The sequence below is a fragment of the Saimiri boliviensis genome, chromosome 7 (assembly GCF_048565385.1).
Source record: "Saimiri boliviensis isolate mSaiBol1 chromosome 7, mSaiBol1.pri, whole genome shotgun sequence".
In the NCBI taxonomy this organism is placed as follows: Eukaryota; Metazoa; Chordata; class Mammalia; order Primates; family Cebidae; genus Saimiri; species Saimiri boliviensis.
The window spans coordinates 105,133,212-105,153,263 of NC_133455.1; the positions used below are offsets into that span (position 1 = coordinate 105,133,212).

General features: G+C 36.4%; 1 protein-coding gene and 1 non-coding gene across 2 annotated transcripts in view; one reads left to right on the plus strand and one right to left on the minus strand.

Moving 5' to 3' along the window:
• The window catches only part of ADAMTS20 (ADAM metallopeptidase with thrombospondin type 1 motif 20), a 200,746-nt gene that overhangs the window by 110,199 nt on the left and 70,495 nt on the right, over nt 1–20,052 (minus strand). The window contains 3 exon segments of the mRNA XM_074403153.1: nt 1,339–1,480; nt 3,375–3,518; nt 5,319–5,424. Of these exon segments, the coding sequence (XP_074259254.1) occupies nt 1,339–1,480; nt 3,375–3,518; nt 5,319–5,424 (392 nt within the window).
• On the plus strand, nt 10,797–10,903 carry LOC120360793 (U6 spliceosomal RNA). Its single transcript, XR_005577212.2, has one exon. It is a non-coding gene; the product is annotated as a U6 spliceosomal RNA (small nuclear RNA).

Consider the following 20,052-nt stretch of genomic DNA (forward strand, 5'->3'; position numbering starts at 1 on the left):
TTTCCTATTTTCTTTTTTTTTTTTTAATTGCATTTTAGGTTTTGGGGTACATGTGAAGGACATGTAAGATTGTTGCATAGGTAAACACATGGCAGTGTGGTTTGCTGCCTTCCGTCCCCTCACGTGTATCTGTCATTTCTCCCCATGCTATCTCTTCCCACCTCCTCACCCCCGCCGTCCCTCCCCCATTTCCCCACAACGGACCCCAGTGTGTACTGCTCCCCTCCCTGTGTCCATGTGTTCTCATTGTTCAATATCCGCCTATGAGTGAGAACATGCGGTGTTTGATTTTCTGCTCTTGTGTCAGTTTGCTGAGAATGATGGTTTCCAGGTTCATCCATGTCCCTACAAAGGACACGAACTCATCATTTTTGATAGCTGCATAATATTCCATGGTGTATATGTAACACATTTTCCCTATCCAGTCTATCACTGATGGGCATTTGGGTTGGTTCCAGGTGTTTGCTTTTGTAAAAAGTGCTGCAATGAACATTCGTGTGCATGTGTCCTTATAGTAGAACGATTTATAATCCTTTGGATATATACCCAGTAATGGGATTGCTGGGTCAAATGGGATTTCTATTTTTAGGTCCTTTAAGAATCGCCACACTGTCTTCCACAATGGTTGAACTAATTTACACTCCCACCAACAGTGTAAAAGTGTTCCTATTTCTCCACATCCTCTCCAGCATCTGTTGTCTCCAGATTTTTTAACGATCGCCATTCTAACTGGTGTGAGATGGTATCTCAATGTGGTTTTGATTTGCATTTCTCTAATGACCAGTGCTGATGAGCATTTTTTCATACGTTTGTTGGCCTCCTGTATGTCTTCTTTTGTAAAGTGTCTGTTCATATCTTTTCCCCATTTTTGAATGGGCTTGTTTGTTTTTTTCTTGTAGATCTGTTTTTGTTCTTTGTAAATTCTGGATATCAGCCCCTTGTCAGATGGGTAGACTGCAAAAATTTTTTCCCATTCTGTTGGTTGCCGATTCACTCTACTGACTGTTTCTTTTGCCGTGCAGAAGCTGTGGAGTTTGATTAGGTCCCATTTGTCTATTTTAACTTTCCTATTTTCTAAATGAGAACACTTCATAGGAATTTTTTGTGAGAGTTAACAAAGATAATTTTTAAGTACCCAGAACAGTACCTGACACATAATAACTAGTCAATAAGTTTTAATTTTCCTTTTCTTATCACTTTTTGACAAATACTAAATTATCAGACTTAAAAGCTATATTTAGTTCACTTTCTGTTAAAGAGAATAAACACACATTTTAAAATATACTCTAAGTATAACTTTATGGTAGCTTTCAAACAAAAGAAAAGAATTTTTCTTACCGTCTTAGGACACACTTTTGACCCAGGACCAAATGTAAGTTCACACTGCTTGTTTCCATCATATTGTGACCCAGGAAGTTCTGAAGGCAGATTATATATTTCTTCATTTGGTTTGTCACGAAGACATTCTGCATTACCAGAACTGTACCAATGACAGAAAATACGACATTGTGAATAGACATGGATACATTCCAGTATGATTCTTTTTCACATTTTCTGTAATTCTTTACTTTCAAAGAGAATATCAGTATTTTTTCATAACTTAAAAAAACCAACTCACATCAATATCAGTATAGCAATGTTCCTACACATAAAGATGACTTCACAGTTTATAAAGGATCTTTAATATGCACGTTTGCGCCTGATCCCCACAACCACCTTGAAGGCAGCAATTTTAAAAAATGATAAGTAATAAACACAAATTCATCAGAACATTATTTATTAAATATATATCCATATCACACTTTTGGTCTACTTTGCTCTCCAATAATAATGTCTCAAGTATAATGACCAACTGTTAAAATGTTGGAAAAATAAGTTTTCAAATCACTTGAAAAAGTATATTTCTAGCCCTACACAGCAATAATAACAAAAAAGGAGTTTCAAAAAGTTTTATGCTGTCTCCACCTCAAGAGGTCTTTCAAGGTGGGAATATGGAAGAGTCAAGATCACTGGCTTTCGGAACCTACATTTTGGTTCCATCAATTACCAAGATGCATGGCCATGGACAAATTTTTTTAATCTCCCTATCTCCCTGAACCACAGTTTCCTCATCTGTAAATTGAGAGTGGTAATATCTTTTAACTTGCTATCAGAATACACAATATGTTTGAATGACTTAGGAAAAAGCATGAGAAATATATGTATTACTCCTAGTTTACCACCCAAGGTTCAGTATGCAGCAAACTGTACAGCTATTCCAATTGGGCTAAAAGTAACCCTTTATCCCACTGCAATAATTAAATCTTTTTTGAAAGATTTTACTGGCTAAAAGGAAAAATATCAATTTTCCAATTAAATGAACATGTAACCTTAAAAATCTTCTTTGAAGAAAATCAAAATATTACTCACTTCCAAAAAGAAAAGTACACCATTGGTACTTTTACACATCACATCAGTATTTTTAATCATTGAACAAAGCTATAGACCATTCTGTACAGATCAGTACAGATCAGCAAGTATAAGTTGTGCTTTTAAGTCAAGTTCCCATAGAAGTATTATCACTGTTGATTATAATTTGAGGATATATTTACAAACATATATTCCAAGGCATGAGTTTATATTTTCCCATAGTTTTCATAAGAGAGAGGAAATTAGAAAATACTAATGCTGTGAAATTGATGATTAGAATATATCAGTAGAAGAAGTTGAAGTAGTGTTACATTTATACAAGAAGATTACCGGGAAAGAGATCAGGCTTGCCTTTTGGAAAAGTTTCAGTGACTTAGAAAGAAACACCATTCAAATAAAATAAATTGGGAAGCAGAGAAACCGGAAGCAAAGTGGAGAAATGAGTCAAGGAAAACCTAGATCTACTAACTCTCTTCAGAGCTAAAAAGAACTCCTGAAAGAGTGTGCAAAGTTAGAGACTCAGCATCTCTGTGGCTTTAGAGAGCTATCAAAATAATTCATAGTTTGACTTTAGCTATTCTCTGTCCTTCAGGGGTACCTCAAACTTGAGTCACTCAAATTTCTCTCAAAATGTTACCTAATAACTTCAGAAAAAATTCAAACACATATAAGAAAACTGGAATTCCCATTAAGTCTCCCATCAAACATAGTTTTCATCACAAGAAAGAATCCAGATTAAAAAATAATAGCTAGGTCTGACTACAATGAAAATATTTATCTTAAAGAGTTAAATTATATATATACACACAACTCGTTTCTTATTTTTAAACACCCATTTGTATGGTGAAATTAAACATAAATTAAAACAAGGAAAAGCTAAACATAAATTAAACCACCTTTAAAAATATCAATTTCAAATCTTATAATCGAATACATGTTCAATTATTTAACATAAATTTACTTACTCTAGGAATTCGGTAATATATTTTTGACTACATTTTGACCATGTCCAAGGACTCATGTGGAAACTTAAAGCAGGGGCCATTACATGATACTGTCTAATTTTCATTTCTTGACATCTAGGACTATCGTCATGTTGAATACCAAGTCTAAAAGTAAAAATAAACACTTAAAAGGGATATCAAAAGATGCATACAATATTAGTAACAGATCCTTTATATTTGCACTATAACATAAAATACAGATAAATCTGCTTATATCATAATTTGAAATCCAACTCTCCATAAGGTCTTACAGTGTTCATATTTAGAAGTACTTGATGGCTGAGAAATATTATAGTCTGGTGATATGGCATCTGAGTCTACACAATCAAAATATTTGGACTCTGTTGCACCTCATCACAATATGGACCACAGCATTCACATAAAAGTGCCTGCAGGTTCAACATGGATATTCCAGCAGATGTGTGTGGATAAAGATTAGGTAAAGATAATACCACACTAAATTCTAGACCTTTGTCTATTGCTATAATATCAAAAGAACTTCTTGAATCCCCAGTTCTCATCATTCCATAGTACCCATCTATTTGATAAGAAATAAATACTATTTCAGGTCCATACTTCCTAAGTGATGTTCAACAGAACTAGAATAATAAAAACATTCCTAAAGGGCAATCAAATCTTCATCACTTAAATATTAAATAATCAGCAGGTCAGCAGCAGATCCTATGCAATTTGAGGGGAACTCAAGTATTATTAGCTAGAGTTTAGAAGGCATACTGAAACCACTTAATTCAGAGGCTTACTTGCTAAAATTTGTATTTAAACCATTTTTAAAATTAAACAACTTACCCATATACTAGAGACACCTAAAGAGTTTCTAAGGAAGAAAACAAATATCTAAGATGGCACTCTCTGCAAAAATAGTCTTCTACTGGTTAGCAGCCTTGTAAAGCAGGACATAGCGCTACCCAGACGTTGCTGCAATACTTCTACTGTCCGTAGTATACTCTGCTCATCCTATCCCCCTACTCCAAAAACAACTTACAAAATAAAGTGTGTAGCTTGTTGATGATTATGAAACATAACGATGCAAAAACAGAACTGAAGAGATGATAGTTTACTAAAACTTATCTCCATTTAAAATTATTATTCCCCTTGAATGTTCTAATGATATCTCAAGGCATGAAGAGGAAATTAAATGTTGTCAAACTAAGAGCAACAACTCTAGACTTAGGTGCTTATTAGTAGATAACAAAGAAACACCAGGAGTTCTGGGGTGTACGTTTAGAATCTTTCTTCAGAGGATATATTTGTAGGGGTTTCTGACTTTCCACAGGAGCTCCAAGAATATCATGAGAAATCACAGCCTCCATCTTTAGAACATAGAACCCCAGTATATTTTTCAGTAATGCAGGAATAGGTAAGAGAATCCCAAATTTTTATGAGCAACTATGGAAAAAGTGAAAACTAGAAAGAAAAAAAAAAAACTCTTTTAGTAACTAAGAAATTCCCATGGGCAATACCCTTTGCTGGGGCACATTACTGAGAAAAAGAAGTGAGTTGGTATTACAAATATTTGGGGGAGTCCCCCAGAACCAGGAGCCCATGCAGGCCCTCCTATAAAATGGTATTTAGAGGACAGTACCTGGTCATATATAGAATAACAAGAGACAGAGCCAGAAGTGCTTGTCATGTATCCAATATAGTAAAGGAAATAAAAGAATTCCCAAGTTCTAGTTCTTTGCTTAGTCTGTTGATCTGTGCAGCCTGTCTGACCTAACATAGATCACAAAAGAGCCAGAGTTAGCATTTCAGGGAAAAAAAATTACACTAATAACATTTTATGAAGAAACAAAGGTGCTAATTACTCAACTGAAGATGGAATTTCAGGCATTCTGTGCAAAGATAAATAGAATGCACATTAAGGAGGTGACAGAAGGTACTTACGTGTGCCCAAGTTCATGGGCTATAGTAAAAGCAGAAATGAGTCCCTTTTCTTCATTAATTAAGCAGCTTTGGGAAGCATCACACATGGTACCTAAGTATGATAAACCTGAAAAATTTCATTTGTATTTCATCAAAATGGAAAACACTACCAAATCATAAAGTAAGAACTAAATTTTGAAGCATTTAACCATTGGCATTACTACTTAGAAATAAATGCAGAATTGGCTGTTAATATTGATTAAATGTTTTGAAAAGTAAAAAATGAGAGAGAGAGAGAATGGAATGATTTATCTGCAAAGTTTTTGAATTGTTTACTGAAGTAAATAATTTTAAAATGTAGAGTGAGCAAACAACTTTTTAAAATACTTTTTAAAAAAATTTTAAAAAGAAAAGAATATTTGCAGGCAGTATGAAGTGTTTTAACACATTAGTGTGGGTAGCAGGAAAGAGACTGAATGTGTTAATTGGTAATGGAAAAGCTAGTAAGAGAAGAAAATGGTACAGAACTCTACAAATCTATGAAGTTTCTTTAAGTTTTTCAGGTTTAAAGCAGTATACAAATATTCAATTATCATATGACACGAGTAAAAATATGTTAAGTGGTCAGAATAGTATCTGGCATTTATATATGTTAAATAAAATAAAACGAGTTTATAATATAAGAATTACTGCAGTCACTGAATAATTTTGTAACATTTCAGTAATATGTAATGTATTGAAAAATCAGGATCTATTCAGTCCTATGTAAGGAATAACATGTAACTCCAAAGTGCTATTGAAAAATGGAAGGTCTGAACTGGCTGGACACCAAAGACGGCAATAATTATGGCTTATACAGTCATCTAAAATAATATAGAATAAGAAACTCAAAATAAATATTCATTACAATCCATAGTCCACCACCAAGTTTTTCATTTACTTATTTTTAGTTTAACATAATCCCATGGTTTTGCTATTACTATCCTTCAATTTGGTTGTAAATGTATCTGCTTTCCTAGAACTCTTTCTTTACAGAAAAAGATTTTTTCATATATAAGACAATCAGTTTCTTTTTTTTTTTTAATGTGAACATATATTTTGTTTTTATTTTTCTGGAGATGACCAATAAGCATATGTATTTTCTTTACATTTATTTGTATTTCTACTTCTTCTACCATGACAATCAGTTTCTTACTGTAAAGCTTTTGCATTTAGAAATTTCTTAATATAGAATAAACAGACTTCCATTAGCTCCTATTTTAGCTCTTCTCTGCTATGTCATTTTTATTCTTAGAAGTTAAAAATTTGAACATTTACTAGCATTTAAGGTAGATATCCTAACAACTAAAATGCTTTTGTTGTGCTTTAAGAGAAATGGGAGTTAAACTGAGCACTCCAAATAACCTGGGGGAAAGTCAAAAGATGAAGAAGTTCGTTAGTCAATACTGTTTAACAAAAAGGAAAGAACTGTCTTCTTTCTGACCACACTGTCCAAAGGTCTTGCTTTGGCAAGATCCCTCCAGAAAACAAGCTTTTTCCTTAGAATGAAGACTAAAAGCAAGCAAAGAGCAATCCCATTACTGGATATATACCCAAAGATTTATAAATTGTTCTATTATAAAGATACATGCACATGTATGTTCATTGCAGCACTGTTTACAATAGCAAAGACCTGGAACCAACCCAAATGTTCATCAATGATAGACTGGATAAAGAAAATGTGGCACATATACACCATGGAATACTATGCAGTTATAAAAAACAATGAGTTCGTATCCTTCATAGGGACATGGATGAATCTGGAAATCATCATTCTCAGCAAACTGACACAAGAACAGAAAACCAAACACCGCATGTTATCACTCATAGGTGGGTGTTGAATAATTAGAACACATGGACACAGGGAGGGGAGCATCACATACTGTGCTCAGTTGTTGGGGGGCATGCTGGGGAGGGACAAGAAGGGGTAGGGAGGGTGGGGACGAATAAAAAGGGGATAAATACCAGATGTGGGTGATGAGGGGGATGAAGGCAGCAAACCACCTTGCCATGTATGTACCTATGCAACAATCCTGCATGATCTGCACATGTACCCCAGAAGCCAAAGTACAATAAAAAAAAAGAACAAAAAAAAATATTTCTTAACAGTTCTCTGTAGAGTGTGAGGGAATGACTTGTTTCCTTAAGATTCTACAATTCATCTTTGTATGTACAGTCCTTTAGTGAATCACCATCTAATTATGTTTCTCTTTGTCAGGATAAGTTAAAGGGAAACACATTTCTTTCATGGACATCTGACTGTTTCCATGCTTTTATTAGTATTTTCAATTTGCCAAATTGCACAATTCCAAAATTTTCATTTGTAGTGCTGTGCAGATATTTGGAACACAGTATTGAGTCCACTACCAACCAAACTTTATGTTTCATTCTTAAAGGTATATGCGTTTTAAACTGAACAATTTAGTCACATTAAGAGATTTGTAAAAATATATATCAAATATAATTAGAGACCAAGCTCAAATATTCCCATAAGCAGGCAACACCAACAAAACTAAAAGTAAATGGTTAACATTATGGAAACATGCTGCTGGTTGATGGTTTGTATCTAGATTCATTCAAGCTAATTCTGGGTTCTCTAAAAGTCTAAAGATAGAATAACGCAGCAAGGGCCTAAGCTTGATATAAGTTCCCTATGTTTGGTAATACAAGAAGCTGCAAAAAGTCACGCAATCTAGCCATCTTGAAGAATGAAAACCATTCTGCAACATATTTTACAAAATATGGTCAAGGACGGAGGCAACAATACATGCAAGTGGAAAGAGAACAGAATACCTAGTAATTACCACTAACATTTTGTGTTTGTCATTAAGAACTCTCCTTAGTTTGCTATTTTCATGTATTTCAGATAGAACATAAAATACTAATACTTGCATTAATATAAGCTGTGTAGCCTTCTGCAAATTATCATCCTCATCTATAAAATTAACATAATAGTTCTTCTGATATAGTATCTGATATAGTATATGATAAGAAGCATTCAAATACCTTAACTATCATCATCATTACTCTTAAGAGATAATAATGCTTTCATCATCGTGGTATATGTTTCTAAATATTATAATTTATGTACATAGGAATGGCAGAAAGCTATAAAACCATAATTAGGGACTAGAGGACCAACCATTTCTATAAGAATATTCCAGAATGTCTAGCATTCAATCATTTAAAAAAAATAGTAAGAAATGGCAGATAATCAGTAAAAGTTTAGACTACTTAAGTATAAAGATGGGAAAACAGGGTATAGATAATGCAAGAAATATAATATATTCAATAGATTCTTGTTAAGTGATCTCAAAAATACACTTAACAAAGCCAGAGAATAGTTTGTAGGGAGGAAGAAATTCAGTCTGTTGTAAAAATTAGAGCAACAAGTGTCTATTTCTACATGTATGGAAAACTGGCATTTCTAAAGAGTCCCAGATGATTAGTGAAGACTATCAATTCTAAGCCTCAGTGATTTAACACACATATGAGCTCTCTTCTCTCTGTCTTCTCTCTCTCTCTCTCTCACTCTCTCTCTCTCTCTCTCTTCACAAGCATCTGGGCATATGTACACACATCCACACACATTCATACTTTTCAAATTCTAAGGGGCAAGCAATGAATAGTAAGGATAGATGCTATTCTGAGGGCAAATACTGATAAAAGTAGTATGATCCAAAGAGTAAGAGCTTGATAGAGGAAGCTTCAAGATGAATGTGGATGTTGAGCTTTCTTCATTAAGCCAGGGACTCCAGTTATGAACAGCCTTTGGATTCCAACAAGAAATAAAAATCATCTCTGGAAGAAGGCACACACTTTTTGAGCTAGCAATTTTTCAATACCATATGTTAATATTAAATAAATCGAAACTCAAAATCAAAGACCATCAAATAAACAAATAAACAAAAGGACATATGAGAAAGCAGAAATAACATGTTTGGCTATCAACTATTTCAGATATGGGAATTTTCAGATACATAATATAAAGTTATTCCACATAAGACATTTAAGAAAATGAAATTCAATTAAAAACGAGTAAATATTTTTAAAATATAAACAAAATGAACAGGTAGATGTTGAATAAAAGCTAAGTAGTATCTTTTACATTGAAATATATATATATTTTAAAATGTAAAATGTGAAGGACAGGTGAAATACCAGATTAGCTAAAGAGAGAGCCAAATATACTAATTTATATTAGTAAAACAGAAGTTAGAGCTGCTTGAATGAAGCTTGAAGAGAAAAAGAAGTGAAAGCAAAGAAAACAGAATGAGACAACCTAATACAGATGTAACAGTGTCCCATGGTGAAAACAGATAAAATAATAGGATAAAATTAGAAAAAAAAATGAAAATTTTCCAAAATTGCTGAAAGATAAACAGTAGATATCAGAATCACAACATATCCCAAGTAGGATAAATAAAAAGAAACGTATCTACATAAGGATACAGTTTTAGTGAAACTGCTTTATATCCAAGACAAAGAGAGGATCTTACAGAAGACAGATCAAGAAAACAATCTACAACTAAACCTACTACAGATTTCTCAACAGCAAAAGGCAGACACAACACAATCATATATTTAAACTATTAGGAAAAAATAACTGTCAACCTAGAATTGGTAACTAGAAAACTATACTTCAAAAGGACGATTTTCCTGTTAAATCAGGAAAACACTAAAACCTATGAATTATTTTAGTAAATTACGGAACCAGAAAACATGGGTTGTGGGAACCCCTGACTTAGCAGCCAACTCAGACAGATGTGTAGGTACCCTGGGCACCTAATACTTGCAACTGGCATGTGAAGTAAGAACAGTTTTACAGGACTGAGAGCTTAAACCTGTGGAGTATGACACAAACTCAGGGAAGTTAAGTATTAGAAACGAATTGAATCCTAGAATACTCAGTGTCTGGAGAGTTGAAGAACTGGTTGTTAGTGTGGAAAGAACGCATACATTTATTGTGAGTGAAAACACTTCAGACACATCAACTCTATTTTTTCCTTAAAAAGCATTATCAGAGATAAAGAGAGTAACTACACAATTGTAAAAGGTTCTATTCACTAAACTATGTTATCTAATAAGTTAGCCTTAAGATAGATGAAGTAACTAATTTTAACATTATGTGAAGTGTTAGAGAAAAATTTCATACTTCAATTAGTAATGTAATTAGTAAATATGCAGTTGATTTAAACTATACAAGTAGCAAATTTGATTTAACAAAGAATTCTTAAAGAATATACAATTTTTAAATATACATGGAGTATGTTCTTAAATTGGCTACATCATAGATCATAAAGGAAATATCAAGATTTCAAATTAGTATCAATAGATCAGTCTCCAGCTACAATAAAAGTTAAATTATAAGTTAATAAACAAAAATAAGTCTTGACACATTCAGAAATGTTTAAATGCATTTTTAAATAATTCATGAAGCAGCAAAGACATTATGACAGAGTGCTCACTTCGGCAGCACATATACTAAAATTGGAATGATACAGAGAAGATTAGCATGGCCCCTGCACAAGGATGACACGCAAATTCGTGAAGTGTTCCGTATTTTTGGATTCACAGCCAAATTCTACCAGACATACAAAGAGGAGCTGGTACCATTCCTTCTGAAACAATTCCAGATAATCCAAAAAGAGGGAATCCTTCCCAAATCATTTTATGAGACAAACATCATCCTGATACCAAAACCCGGCAGAGACTCAACAAGAAAAGAAAACTTCAGGCCAATATCCATGATGAACACAGATGAAAAATCTTCAGTAAAATACTGGGAAGCTGATTGCAACAGCACATCAAGAAGTTTATCCACCATGATCAAGTAGGATTCATCCCAGGGATGCAAGGCTGGTTCAACATACACAAGTCCATAAACGTAATTCACCACATAAACAGAACCAAAGACAAAAACCACATGATTATCTCAATTGATGCAGAGAAGGCCTTTGACAAAATTCAATAGCCCTTTATGCTAAAAACCCTCAATAAACTAGGTATTGATGGAATGTATCTCAAAATAATAAAAGCTATTTACGACAAACCAACAGCCAATATCATACTGAATGGGCAAAAACTGGAAGCATTTCCTTTGAAATCTGGCACTAGACAAGAATGCCCTCTCTCACCACTCCTATTCAATATAGTACTGGAAGTTCTAGCCAGAGCAATCAGGCAAGAAAAAAAAATAAAGGGTATTAAAATAGGAAAGGAGGAAATCAATTTGTCTCTATTTGCAGATGACATGATTGTATATCTAGAAAACCCCATCGTCTCAGCCCAAAATCTCCAGAAACTGATAAACAATTTCAGCAAAGTCTCAGGATACAAAAATCAATGTGCAAAAATCACAAGCATTCCTATACACCAGTAACAGACTTAAAGAGAGCCAAATCAGGAATGAACTGCCACTGATAATTGCTACAAAGAGAATAAAATACCTAGGAATACAACTAACAAAGGATACAAAGGACCTCTTCAAGGAGAACTACAAGCCCCTGCTCAACGAAGTAAGAGAGGACACAAACAGATGGAGAAACATTCCACGTTCATGGTTAGGAAGAATCAACATCGTGAAAATGGCCATACTGCCCAAAGTAATTTACAGGTTCAATGCTATTCCTATCTGCTACCAATGACCTTCTTCATAGAACTGGAAAAAAACACCTTAAAATTCATATGGAACCAAAAGAGAGCCTGCATAGCTAAGTCAATTCTAAGCAAAAAGAACAAAGCAGGAGGCATCACACTACTGGACTTCCAACTATACTACAAGGCTACAGTAATCAAAACAGCATGGTACTGGTACAAAAACAGAGATATAGACCAATGGAACAGAAGAGAGGCCTCGGAGGAAACACAACATATCTACAACGATCTGATCTTTGACAAATCTGAAAAAAAAAAAAAAGCAATGGGGAAAGGATTCCCTGTTTAATAAATGGTGTTGGGAAAACTGGCTAGCCATGTGCAGAAAACAAAAACTGGACTGCTTCCTGATGCCTTACACTAAAATTAACTGCAGATGGATTAAAGACATAAACATAAGACCTAACACCATAAAAACCCTAGAAGAAAATCTAGACAAAACCATTCAGGACATAGGCGTAGGCAAGGACTTCATGACCAAAACACCAAAAGCATTGGCAACAAAAGCCAAAATAGACAAATGGGACCTAATAAAAATCCATAGCTTCTGCACGGCAAAAGAAACAGTCAGTAGAGTGAATCGGCAACCAACAGAATGAAAAAAAAATTTTGCAGTCTACCCATCTGATAAGGGGCTGATATCCAGAATTTACAAAGAACTAAAGCAGATCTACAAGAAAAAAACAAACAAGCCCATTCAAAAGTGGGTGAAGGATATGAACAGACACTTTACAAAAGAAGACATACAGGAAGCCAACAAACATATGAAAATATGCTCATCAGCACTGGTCATTAGAGAAACACAAATCAAAACCACATTGAGATACCATCTCACGCCAGTTCGAATGGCGATCGTTAAAAAATCCGGAGACAACAGATGCTGGAGAGGATGTGGAGAAATAGGAACACTTTTACACTGTTGGTGGGAGTGTAAATTAGTTCAACCATTGTGGAAGACAGTGTGGCAATTCCTCAAGGACCTAAAAACAGAAATCCCATTTGACCCAGCAATCCCATTACTGGGTATATATCCAAAGGATTATAAATCGTTCTACTATAAGGAACATGCACACGAATGTTCATTGCAGCACTGTTTACAATAGCAAAGACCTGGAACCAACCCAAATGCCCACTGATGATAGATGGACAGGGAAAATATGGTACATATACACCATGGAATATTACGCAGCCATCAAAAATGATGAGTTTGTGTCCTTTGCAGGGACGTGGATGAACCTGGAAACCATCATTCTCAGCAAACTGACACAAGAGCAGAAAATCAAACACCGCATGTTCTCACTCATAGGCGGGTGTTGAAAAATGAGAACACATGGACATGAGGAGGGGAGCACTACACACTGGGGTCTGTTGGGGGAAAATGGGGGACGGACGGGGGGGTGGGGAGGTGGGGAGAGATAGCATGGGGAGAAATGACAGATATAGGTGAGGGGGAGGAAGGCAGCAAATCACACTGCCATGTGTGTACCTATGCAACAATCTTGCATGTTCTTCACATGTACCCCAAAACCCAAAATGCAATAAAAAATTTTTAAAAAGATAGAAATTATGATGGAATTTACATATATTTAGAATTTTTTAATAATATTTAATGACATAGAAAATACTAATAAGAATTCATGGGACACAACATAAGTGATACATTTAAGTAAACTGATAGTCTTAAACAACAAAATTAGAAAAGAAATCCTGGACATTAATCAGTTAAGCAATCAACTCACATTACAGATAGAACAGCAGAAGTAAATTGAAAAATAAAACTATAAGAAAGATAACAAAGAGCAGACATTCAGCAAATAAAAACAAGACACAGAAAGAAAATGGTTAATTATAAAGACAAATGAAACAAACAGTATTTCAATGAATTTATCTTTAAAAAGAGAGGCATAAACAATATCAGAAATAAGTTGAGACAGTACTAGAGAGAGATAGCTTAAAATGATTTTTAAAATGCTATGAAAATAATTTAAGCTAATAAATGTTACTAGCAAAAGAAATAGTAAAATATCTAGAAAAAAATAACTTTTCAAATGTATTTAAGAAGACATGAAAAAAATCTAATTTCCACTGAAGAAACTCCATAAATGGTTACCCATCCTCAAAGTAAATATGATGATAAGTAAATGAGATGGTTTTCCACATGGGGCTTACCAACTGTTCAAATGTTGAAGGTATATATTTTTTCAATAGTACATAAAATCTTCGAGATTTGGGAAAAAATAATACACCTTAACTCATTCTATAAGGTGAATGAAATCTTATAATCAAAATTAGAAAAATACACTAAAAGAATAGAAAATTACACACCATTTTCACCTTGAAAATGTTTGTATGAAATTAGTAAATGGAATCTAGCAGTGTGTTGGGGGTAGAGAAGGAAAAACCTTGTTGAATGTTGGTTTAGCATTAGAAAATCTATGCTGCAATAAACAAGGAAAAGCAAATGTTTCTTTATCATACTGATTCAATTTCTTTCAACATACACCCAGTAGTGGGATAGCTATATCATATGCCAGTCTATTTTCAGCTTTTTGAGAAATCTTCATTCTATTTTCCATAAAGCCTATAGTAATGTACTTTATCAGCAAAATTGTACAACATAAGTATATATCAATGCATAAGTGGATAAAGAAAATGTGGTATATATACATAATAGAACACAATTCAGCCTTTAAAAAAAGAACATTCTGTCATTTGCAACAGCATGGATGATCATGCGAGATATTAAGCTAAGTGAAATAAGCCAGGCATAGAAAGACATGATATCATTTACATGGAATCTAAAAAGTTGAACTCTGATAAGCAGAGAGAAGAATGGTGATTACCAGATGCTGAGGGAGTGTAGGCAGATATTGGAGGTAGGGAATGGGGAAATTCATCGTCTAAAAGTACATAGTTTCAGTTAGACCAGAGGACAGTTAGACAGGAGAAATAAGTTTTTGAGAGCTACTGCACAGCAGTGTAACTATAGGTCTAATAATGTATTATAATACTAAGAAAGTACGTTTCAGATGTCTCATCAAAAAAAGAATGAGATAACAGTTATGTTAATTAGCTTGATCTAATCATTCCACATTGTCTACATATATCAAAACACTACCTTGTACCCCAAAAATATATAATTATGATTTGTCAATTAAAAATAATATTGATTTTACAAATCTATGGCATTCACCAGATTAACCCATTTATACCAAAGGTTGCACTTTTTGTGTGAAAAATCAGACCTTGGTGACCTTGAGCAGTAGGATATAAATAGCTTCCACAAACTTAGCATTCCAATAATGGAACACTAGGCATAAATGAATTAACCCATTTATGGGTTAAATATCAGCAAAAAAAAGCCTTAAGAAAATAAAACATATGCCATTTTCTAAAAAGACTCAGAAAACAAGGATAATAAATTTATCCACTAAGAATCTACAGCAAATATTATTCTTAATGGTGAAACCTTAAAGTATTCCTTTTTAAATCCAGAAACTTCTCTTCATCATTCTATAAGAAGTTTTTATCTTGCAGTAAGACAAGAAAAGAGTTATAAGAATTAGGCCGGGCGCGGTGGCTCAAGCCTGTAATCCCAGCACTTTGGGAGGCCGAGGCGGGTGGATCACGAGGTCAAGAGATCGAGACCATCCTGGTCAACATGGTGAAACCCCATCTCTACTAAAAATACAAAAAACTAGCTGGGCATGGTGGTGCGCGCCTGTAATCCCAGCTACTCAGGAGGCTGAGGCAGGAGAATTGCCTGAACCCAGGAGGCGGAGGTTGCGGTGAGCCGAGATCGCGCCATTGCACACTCCAGCCTGGGCAACAAGAGCGAAACTCCGTCTCAAAAAAAAAAAAAAAAAAAAAGAGTTATAAGAATTAAAGAAGAGGAAATATATTGCCATAATTCACAAATAATATAATTGTTCACATAACAATCCAAAAGAATCTGCAAGTGGACACTTGTAGATTTATAAGAATTAATTAAAGTGATGAATCAGGTGGCTGCATTTAAAAATCAACAAGCCAAATAATCTGTTGCATTTCTATGGACCAGCATAATAAACCATTTACTTTAACAATAGGAAATAAAAGTCATTTTTCCCCCCAAAGTTGGCTAACTGGAGATATTTTTAGCATGCCTCTCCAACCTGGAAAGACAAAATAGTGTGTGAAACTCATACTGAGAACTTTTTCCAAGGGGCAACACAGGAACTTGACAGAAAAATGGATAGAAACCACAGACCCTTTGAAAGAAGCAGTGGGCAACAGCCTACATCATGAACCAGATGGAAAATGGAGTCTCCCAAGTGTGAATAGGGGAGCCTGCCACTGTGACACAAACTCCCAAAGGGGAGCCTGACAATTCAGGTCATGTGGGGAAGGCGTTAACCCTACCCAGTGCTGCAGCTGATTGAGTGAGCAATGGGGACTATATGAGAAGGGCAGCATCAGTGTGTACTCCCACTCTTCAGCAGGGATGGAAGAAAGCCATTTCTGATCCTTCCTCATGGGGGAATTCACAAAAGTTGGCCAGCTAACTCAGGCAGTGGTCACAGGTTGAGAGAAGCTCCCAACTGAGGTTAGCAATATAATCTCAAGTGGGAACAAACCTCATTGACCAGACACAAGAGACAAGCAGGAAGCGTGTTATCACCATGGGGGCAAGAGCTGGACACCTTTGTTCATGGGCAGACAGAAAAGGTTGTGTGGTCTGGAAGACACTCTATCTCCATAGGGAAGTCTTATGGTCTGGAGCAGTTCTGAGCTCTGAGCACAAGCTGCCTGAAACCCAGTTAGCTGCTGTTAGCAGATCATTGCAGGTATAAGACCTGTCTAGCCAAGAGTGTAGGAGCTGAATGGGGTGACTGCCACCTCCCACTGTAGATTCTTTTTTGTAGCAGAGGTAGCTGTGCTCCTCCCTGGAACATTACTCCAGCACCCAGGGAACACCCTCTGCTTCCCATTGGGGCTGCCTGTGCCTACATGTAGGGAGCCAGAGCACAGACTTGCCTGACCCATCCCCAACCTGGCTTTGCCCCTCCATCTGCCCTGGTAGCATAACACAAAATACAAGGACATTTGGGAGTTCCACGGCCCCACCCATTGCCTGTGACAACAGAGTACCTCCCCTCGGTAACATAAGGCAAGCACAAACTCCACTGCTACCACCATAGCACGTGTACTTTTCAAAGCACCATCTCCTGGCTGGTGTGCAACTAAACAGCCAGTTACAACATCTGTAGGTCCAATAACAGATTGTGGCTTCTTCCTGACTCAGGAAGGAGTAAACTTTTACACAACCTCAGCTGTCACCAATGCCTGCATCACCCTGTCTAACCAGGTCTTGAGTCTGTCCATGAGCCAATATATCACTACTACAGCTGATATTTGAGAAAGTCAACACACTAAGGCTACTTATAATGAAGGAAATCTCAGAGTCTACATTACTCCTCTTCCACCTCCATCAGAGCTGGCACTGGTACCTGTTACTGGAAAACTAGAGGACAGGCCACATCTCTTGACCCCTTGCACATTCCCCAGCACCAACCTGGGTTGTGGCAGCCTCACTGGGCAGCTAGACCCAGAGAAACAGCAGGATTCACAGTAGTCTGGCTCTCAGGACCTGCTACTTCTAAGGGGAAGGGGAATGCACCATATTAAGGGAACACCCCATAGCACAAAAGAAACCAGACTGGAGGCCAGGAGTCCCTGAATTTTCCACCTGTGGGGATTTTCAGCAGAGGCATAGGTATAGTATAAAGCTCAGGGGTGGGGGGAAATCTGTAGCTCTGCCCCAACAGTCAGGCAGCCCTGGTAGTCATGAAGGGTCTTGAAGAAGGGGACTTCTCTGCCTCGCCATTGTAGAGAGCCTTTCTGGAGTACTTTAGGGTGATGACATCCCCACAGGAGGAGCACCCTCCAGGTTCAGGCCTGCACAAGAGGTAGTGTCACAATCCCTCTCTAAATGGAACACTAGCATTCCTAAAAATGAAATGAGGTGTTTGTCTGACCTGAATAGCCAGAACACTGGGTCAGGAATGTGGCTGGGCAGTGGATTGCTTTGCAGCTGGCTTGCAAAGAGAATCATTGTGGCTCCCTCTCTGCCCCTTGAAAATACCAGTGCAGCTTCCCCAACCTGCTCTGTCAAGTCTCAGATGTCTGCCCCACATTGGGGCATTGCACTTACTCACCTGCTTTAGCCACAGACAGTTTTTACACATGGGCACCTCCTACTGACCTGATGGATGAACTATTCAATCCAGTGAATAAAATATTGGGATAAAACACTTTTTAGGGCCAGGTGTGGTGGCTCAAGCCTGTAATCCCAGCACTTTGGGAGGCTGAGGCTGGTGGATCACACGGTCAGGAGTTCGAGACCAGTCTGGACAACATAGTGAAACCCCATCTCTACTAAAAAATTAGCCAGGTGTGGTGGTGTGCACCTGTAACCCCAGCACTCAGGAGCCTGAGGCAAAAGAATCACATGAACCCGGGAGGCAAAGGTTGCAGTAAGCCAAAATCAGGCCATTGCACTCTAGCTCAGGTGACAGTGTGAGACTCTGTCTCAAAAACAAACAAACAAAAAAACACTTTTCAAAATACACACCTAATGGGGAAACAAGAGAAGCTTCATGAGACCTCTTTCATTCTAGCCACACAGGAGACAGGGAACCTGCTCATAGACCCAGCACATCACTATTACAACCAGCATCTGAGAAGCCCATTGCCTGAAGATTCTCTATAACCATGGAACTCATACTAAGTCTACCACTGAAAGCATCCAGAACCAAAGCTAGGTAACAATAAACTATGAACATTAAAGGCACATCCTCAAGAAGGAAAAATTATATTCTAAAACAAAACAAAACAAAACAGTTGACTCAAAAATAAAAATACAAAAGTAATTAGAAGAAATAGTCTACCCAAATGAGAAGGAACCAGAAAAATAATTGTGACAGTATCAAGAATAGGGTTCTATACTACCTCCAAAAGATCATACTAACTCTCCAGAAGTGGATGCAAACCAAAATGAAATATTTGAAATACCAGATAAAGCATCCAAAAGGTTGATTTTTAAGTAACTCAAGGAGATACAATAGAAAGGTGAAAACCAACAAAGGATGTTTTTAAAATTTAGAATATAAATAAAAGATATTCTAAAGACATAAATATTTTAAATAAAAATGAATCCAAACTTCTGGAAATGAAAGACAGATTTAGAAAACTAGAAAGTGCAGTGCAAAGTCTTAACGACAGACTGGAACAAGTAGAAGAGATAATTTCAGAGCTCAAAGAAAAGGCTCTCAAATTAACTCAATCAGACAAATTAAAAAGAAGAAGAATGAAAAATGAACAAAGTCTCCAAGAAATATGAGATTATGTAAAATGTCAAAATTTAAGAATTATAGTGTCCCTAAGGGAGAAAAAACTTAAAAATTTTGTTATGTGAGGGAATAACTGAAGAAAAATTCCCTGGCAATTTAGATATTCAGATACAAGAAGCTCAAGGAACTCTTGATAAAAATCATTGCAAAATGGATATCCTCAAGGCTTATAGTCATTAGGTTATCTAAAGTCAACATGAAGGAAAGAACCCCGGAGTTGATTCACTACTGAATTCGACCACATATTCAAAGAAGAATTAGTATTAGGCCAGGCGCGGTGGCTCAAGCTTGTAATCCCAGCACTTTGGGAGGCCGAGGCGGGTGGATCACGAGGTCGAGAGATCGAGACTATCCTGGTCAACAAGGTGAAACCCCATCTCTACTAAAAATACAAAAAGTTAGCTGGGCATGGTGGTGCGTGCCTGTAATCCCAGCTACTCAGGAGGCTGAGACAGGAGAATTGCCTGAACCGAGGAGGCGGAGGTTGCAGTGAGCCGAGGTCGCGCCATTGTACTCCAGCCTGGGTAACAGGAGCGAAACTCCGTCTCAAAAAAAAAAAAAAAAGCCGGGCGCAGTGGCTCAAGCCTGTAATCCCAGCACTTTGGGAGGCCAAGGCGGGTGGATCACGAGATCGAGAGATGGAGACCATCCTGGTCAACATGGTGAAA